This window comes from Otolemur garnettii, unplaced genomic scaffold (genome assembly GCF_000181295.1).
Source record: "Otolemur garnettii isolate 467f Iridium unplaced genomic scaffold, OtoGar3 scaffold00115, whole genome shotgun sequence".
Taxonomy (NCBI): Eukaryota; Metazoa; Chordata; class Mammalia; order Primates; family Galagidae; genus Otolemur; species Otolemur garnettii.
The window spans coordinates 5956075-5962180 of NW_003852510.1; the positions used below are offsets into that span (position 1 = coordinate 5956075).

The 6106-nt window shown below is 43.0% G+C and overlaps 1 protein-coding gene across 2 annotated transcripts in view; it reads left to right on the forward strand.

The window, feature by feature from the left end:
- Window positions 1–2180: 2180 nt before the first annotated feature.
- Window positions 2181–6106, forward strand: part of ZBTB25 (zinc finger and BTB domain containing 25) — a 35003-nt gene continuing 31077 nt past the window's right edge. Inside the window, exon 1 of one of the 2 annotated variants that reach the window (XM_003797399.3) lies at window positions 2181–2358. In XM_003797399.3, the coding sequence (XP_003797447.1) occupies window positions 2186–2358 (173 nt within the window). In that variant the 5' untranslated portion in view covers window positions 2181–2185. The remainder of the gene's footprint in view (window positions 2359–6106) is intronic. The other variant, XM_023517630.1, reaches the window with a different exon arrangement.

Genomic DNA, 6106 nt, shown 5'->3' on the forward strand with positions numbered 1-6106 from the left:
TGTATTTTGTGTTCTTAAATGATCTTCCTTGGATTTACAGCTTGCCGAACTTCTTTCTGGGCTCAGCTCCCCGTCTTTGGCTTCATACATTCTGATTCCAACCAGTTTTTCTTTCTTTGCTCAGGAGCCTCTGACTAGGGTTGCTACCAGTTGGCCATCTTCCCAGTATTCCCTTTCTTACAGAGTTATTTTGAGAACTAAATGAATGAAAAGTGCCTAATGCATAGGAAGTATTATAAAATATTAGATATTTTTATTACATTATCAAACATTCAGCTGTCTGCCCCCTAGGCTACTGCCAGTCTTTGGATGGCTAACCCCATACTCCACCACTGTTCTCCTTGGACCTTGGTCTTACTGGCTAGTGAGGAAATCTTTTTCTCTTTTCAGGGTCTGCTCTTTCAGAGGATGTTCTACCAGCCACCCAGTAATGCTCTTTATTCTACATGTGCCTTCTCCCTAAAGCACAAGTGCTCTCTGCATACCTAGGGTAGAGAAGGCAATGAACTGTAGTCTCCTATCTGCCTGAAACTAGGGCACTCCTGAATGTCCTTGCTGTTCATACTAGGCCTTTGGCCAGAATCTGCATATTCTTCCTCATGTAGGATTTTCCTGGAGACCCAGTTGTTCCATCCTGCCTTCTATTGTGCTTGGGAAGCTACCTATTCATGGTTATCTGCATTTAGTTGAGATCAGGGTTTAAGTTCTTTCTCATGAGGCTCCCCATGAAAATCAGGGGATGTAGTGTGACTTTTTTATTCCTTACATGATTTTCACTTAAGTTGTGACATTTAACTTTGAGGTATCAGTATCTTGTTTCCACTTTTCTAGTGAGGAAACATCATGGTCACACAGAAAAGGACAGGACTTTTTGCTCATGTGTCACTCATACCAAGCTACCTTTTTAGCAGATGAAAGGGGTAATAGATATATGACCCTCCCCTTTTTTTTCCCCAAGAGACAGAGTCTCACTTTGTCACCCTCAGTAGGGTCCTGTGGCGTCACAGCTCACAGCAACCTCCTGTTCTTGGGCTTAGGCAGTTCTCTTGCCTCAGCCTCCCAAGTAGCTGGGACTACAGGCACTTACCACAACGCCCGGCTATTTTTTGTTGCAGTTTGGCCAGGCCAGGTTTGAACCCACCACCCTGGGTATATGGGGCCGGCGCCCTACTTACTGAGCCACAGACACTGCCCAAGAGGGGTCATATTTCATAGTTCAGCAGAGTCTATATTAATTGTCATAATGTTTTTTTTTTTTTGAGACAAAGTCTCAAGCTGTCACCCTGGGTAAAGTGCCACAGCGTTGCAGCTCACAGCATCCTCATACTCTTGGGCTTAAGCAATTCTCAGCCTCCCAAGTAGCTGGGACCACAGGTGCCCTCCACAATGGCCAGCCAATTTTTTTTGTTGTTGTAGTTGTCATTGTTTGGCGGGCCTGGGCTGGATTCGAACCTGCCAGCTCCAGTGTATGTGGCTGGTGCCCTAGCTGCTTGAGCTATAGGCACTGAGCCCATAATGGGGGGTTTTAATGTAAACTAGGTTTGGGGTAACAGTATTTAAAACTGTTGAATAATTTTATTTAAATTTGCATTTCCTTGCAATTCTGTAGATTTATGTGAACTATAAGCAGTTATGTTGTGTTTTAAGATAGAGTCTCACTCTGTCACACTGGGTTGAGTGCTAAGGTGTCATAGCTCACAGCAACCTCAAATTTTGGGGCACAAGCAACCTTCTTACCTCAGTCTCCCAAGTAGCTGGGATTACAGGCATGTGCCACAACACCAGGGTGGTATTTTTATTTTTAGTTGTTTTTTTTTTTTTTTTTTTTTTTGGTAGAGACGGTCTCACTTTATCTCCCTTGGGATAGTGTTGTGGCATCACACAGCTCATAGCAACCTCCAACTCCTGGGCTTAGGCAATTCTCTTGCCTCAGCTTCCCGAGTAGCTGGGACTACAGGTGCCCGCCACAATGCCCAGCTATTCAGTTTTTTTATTTTTAGTAGAGATGTTGTCTTGCTCTTGCCCAGGCTAGTCTGGAATTCCTGAGCTTAAGTGATCCACTACCTCAGCCTCCCAGAATGCTAGGAGGTGTGAGCCACTGCACCCAGCCTTGTAAACAATTTTGTAAAAAAAAAAAAACACACATTCCATATGTATTTATGTTGTTCTTTTTCTCAGAGCCACAATGGACACTGCTAGCCATAGCCTTGTCCTTTTGCAGCAGCTGAACATGCAGCGAGAATTTGGTTTTTTGTGTGATTGCACAGTTGCTATAGGAGATGTTTACTTCAAGGCCCACAGAGCTGTGCTTGCTGCTTTTTCCAACTATTTCAAGATGATATTTATTCACCAAACAAGGTAAGGATGTGTTTCTGTAAATCAGAAGAATTTTTTAATATTGTGATTTATATGACCTTTGTTATACTGTTTTGGAGATTCTTTGTTATAGGGTCACCTTAAGAAAATATTTTATAATTTGTTCTGTATATCAGTAATTAAACTCAGTGTATAGGATCCATAGTGGAAGATAAAAATGAAAACAATAATAGCTAAAATTGGGCTAGGCAGGGTGGCTCATGCCTGTAATCCAGCACTCTGAGAGGCCAAGGCACATAGATGGCCTGAACTCACAGGTGCGAGACCAGCCTGAGCAAGAGCAAGATCCCTGTCTCTAAAAATAGCCAGGTATTGTGGCAGGTGCCTGTAGTCCCAGCTACTTGGGAGGCTGAGGCTGGAAAATCACTTGAGCCCAAGAGTTTGAGGTTACTGTGAGCTATGATGTTACAGCACTTTACAGAGGGCAACAAAGTGAGACTGTGTCTCAAAAAAAATTAATAATAATAGCTAACATTTATTGAAGGCTTATCCCATACCCAAGCATTAAGTATTTAATTTAATTGTAATTTTAATTTAATTTGTAAATTTGACTATTATCCCCATTTTAGAGAAAAGGAAACTGAGGTTGACTTTTAAGTACTTGCCCATTCAAGGTTATATAGCTAACAAGTTGGGCTCAAATGCAGACTTATCAAAAGGTAAAAGTCTGTGCTCTTAATCACTAAGTTATTGATTTCTTTCTTTCTTTTTTTTTTTGAGACAGAGTCTCTCTATGTCACCCATGGTAGCTCACAGCAACCTCAAACTCTTGGGTTAAAGCAATTCTCTTTTCTCAGCCTCCCAATTAGCTGGGACTTTCAGGTGCCCACCGCAACACCTGACTATTTTGTTGTTGTTGCAGTTGTCATTGTTGTTTTAGCTGCCCCAGACTGGGTTTGAACCTGCCAGCCTTGGTGTATTTGACCAGTGCCCTAACCACTGAGTTATAGGTGCCCCCCATAAGTTATTGATTTCTATTTCATAACACTTTCATTGCAAGTCATAATTCTACCCACCATATATTCCATACTACAATTCAGAAGTCATTTGTTTCAATTATTTTTTTCAAAGAGTTCTTTTTTCAAATTTGGATTACCCCAACTTTATAGGCATGTAGGGAGAGGGCAGGATACTGACAGATTCTTTTTTTTTTTTTTTTTTTTACTTCTTTCTCCTGTAGTGTTCTCTTGCCCCCCATGTAGCTGGGATCACAAGGTCCAGCTGTTTTTTGTTGTTGTTGTAGAGACACAGTCTCACTCTGGCTCCCTGTGCCTCAGGCTAGTCTTCAGCTCGCCTGAGCTCAGGTGATCCACCTGCCTGGGCCTCCCACAGTGCTGGGACAACAGGCGTGAGCCAATACTGACAGATACTGGCCAATACTGACAGATGCTGAGTGCTTAGAAACACTGTGCTTTTGTTTTTGTTTTGTTTAGGGATAGGGCCTTACCCTATCACCATGCTGCAGTGCAGCGGCACATTCATAAGCTCACTGCACCTTCAAACTCCTAGGGTAATTACTTCCCCACCTCAGTTTCCCAAATAGCTGGGATTACAGGTGTGAGTCACTGTATGGTTTTTTTTTTTTTTTTTTTTTTTGAGACAGAGCCTCAAGCTGTCCCCCTGGGTAGAGTGCCGTGGCATTACAGCTCACAGCAACCTCCAACTCCTGGGCTCAAGCGAGTCTCCTGCCTCCGCCTCCCAAGTAGCTGGGACCACAGGCGCCCGCCACAACGCCCGGCTATTTTGGTTGCAGCCGTCATTGCTGTTTGGTGGGTCCAGGCTGGGGATTCGAACCCGCCACCTTAGGTGTACGTGGCTGGCGCCTTAGCCGGTTGAGCCATAGGCGCCGAGCCACTGTATGTTTTTTTAAAGGACCTTACATGAAATACTTAGGAGTTTAGCCTCAATTATACATTTCAGTGTAATTTGTTCATTCATTCAAACATTTATCAAATACTTATGTGTCAGGCACTGTGTGCTAGACCCCAAAGTTATATTCTCTGCTCTCAAGAAAATATGTAGTCTGATAGAGAGGTAATGTGTATAAAGTTAATAATTGAACTCTGTGTGCCTCAGTTTCCTTGTCTGTAAAATGCTAGAACAGTATATTCACCCATGGGATGTTGAGAAGATTAAATGGATGAATGAAAGTGCTTAGAAAAGAGCTTAGTAGGGTTAGCTGCTGTTAGGAATATTGTGATAAGTCTTTAAGGGTACAAGTTAGAGTAGGGTTTCAGTAGCCCTATTTTGAGAGAGTTGGAACAGGCTTTACAGAGGCCCTGGATCTTAAAGGATCAGAAGGAGTTTCTCAGATGTTGTAGAGTTGTGGTCCCTGAACTCTGGGGCATGGACTGGTACCAGGACACACAGCAGGAAGTGAGCAGTGGGCAAATGAGCAAAGCTTTACCTGTATTTGCAGCTGCTTCCCATTGTTCACATCGCCTCCTAATCTCCACCTCCTGTCACATCAGGGGTAGCAATTAGAGTCTCATAGCAGCTTGAACCCTACGGTAGGACTGTGCACATGAGGGATCCAGGTTGTGTGCTCCTTATGAGAATCTAATGCCTCCATCTCCACCTCCTGACCGTGGGAAATTTGTTTTCCATACTAGTCACTGGTGTCAAAAAGGTTGGGAACCACCATTGTAGAGGAATGTAAAAAGGCATATTGCAGTTAGAGGGAAAAAAACGGCATGAAAATGTACATAGTTATGAGCCAGGCTAATACATTCAGACAGAATTATTCACAGTAGATCAGCGTGATTGAAGGTATGACACAAAAGAGGACAGGAGAGTAGAATTATTCTGAGTAGATCACAGTAATTGAAGGTATGATACAAAAGGGGGAAAGAAGGTTGGAATGAGGCACAGGATGGTGGAGGGGCAGCCTTTTCAGCCAGGCCACTGAGTTTCTTCTCTGACCTAAGTGTCAGTGTAGATTACTTTCACTGTATTAGAAACATTACTTTCAGCTCAGCACCTGTAGCTCAAGCAGCTAAGACGCTAGCCACATACACCAGAGCTGGCTGGTTCAAATCTAACCTGGGCCTGCCAAACAACAATGACAACTATAACCAAAAAATAGCTGGGTGTTGTGGTGGGCGCCTGTAGTCCCAGCTACTTGGGAGGCTGAGGCAAGAGAATAGCTTAAGCCCAGGAGTTGGAGGTTGCTGTGAGCTGTGACAGCACGGCACTCTACCCAAGGCAACAGCTTGAGATTCTGTCTCAGAAAAAAAAAAAAGAAAGAAAAAAAAAGAAACATTACTTTCAGATTAATCTCTCAAAGCAGTGAGTTGGTTCAGCTCTCAAAGCACCTGTTGTGCACAATCCTAACTTTAAACCAAGGCGATACAAAAGTGGCAAGCCTGCTTTGCCTTGAGCAACTAAAAATACGTTAGCAGAGCTCTGAACTGACTGATATCCAAAAAAGAAAAAGAAAATCTGCCACAGCCATGTAAATGAACCAAGAGTGGAACCCAAGAGGAAGAGGGAATCCTCAGATGCCAGGACTGAAGAAATGACTTCCAGTGCATTCTGAAGCACTGACACAAACTTCTGCTTCATAGAAGGTGACCTCGTTACATTGTTCCCTGATAACCAACATTTCCTTCAGATGTTCTCTATTCTACTGTTTCAGGGGGTTTTCTGAATGATGCTAATGTAGTTATTTTCATCTATTACTTGAATTCTAGGTTCAAATTGGACTTTGGGGTTATTTTTTTTTTTTTTT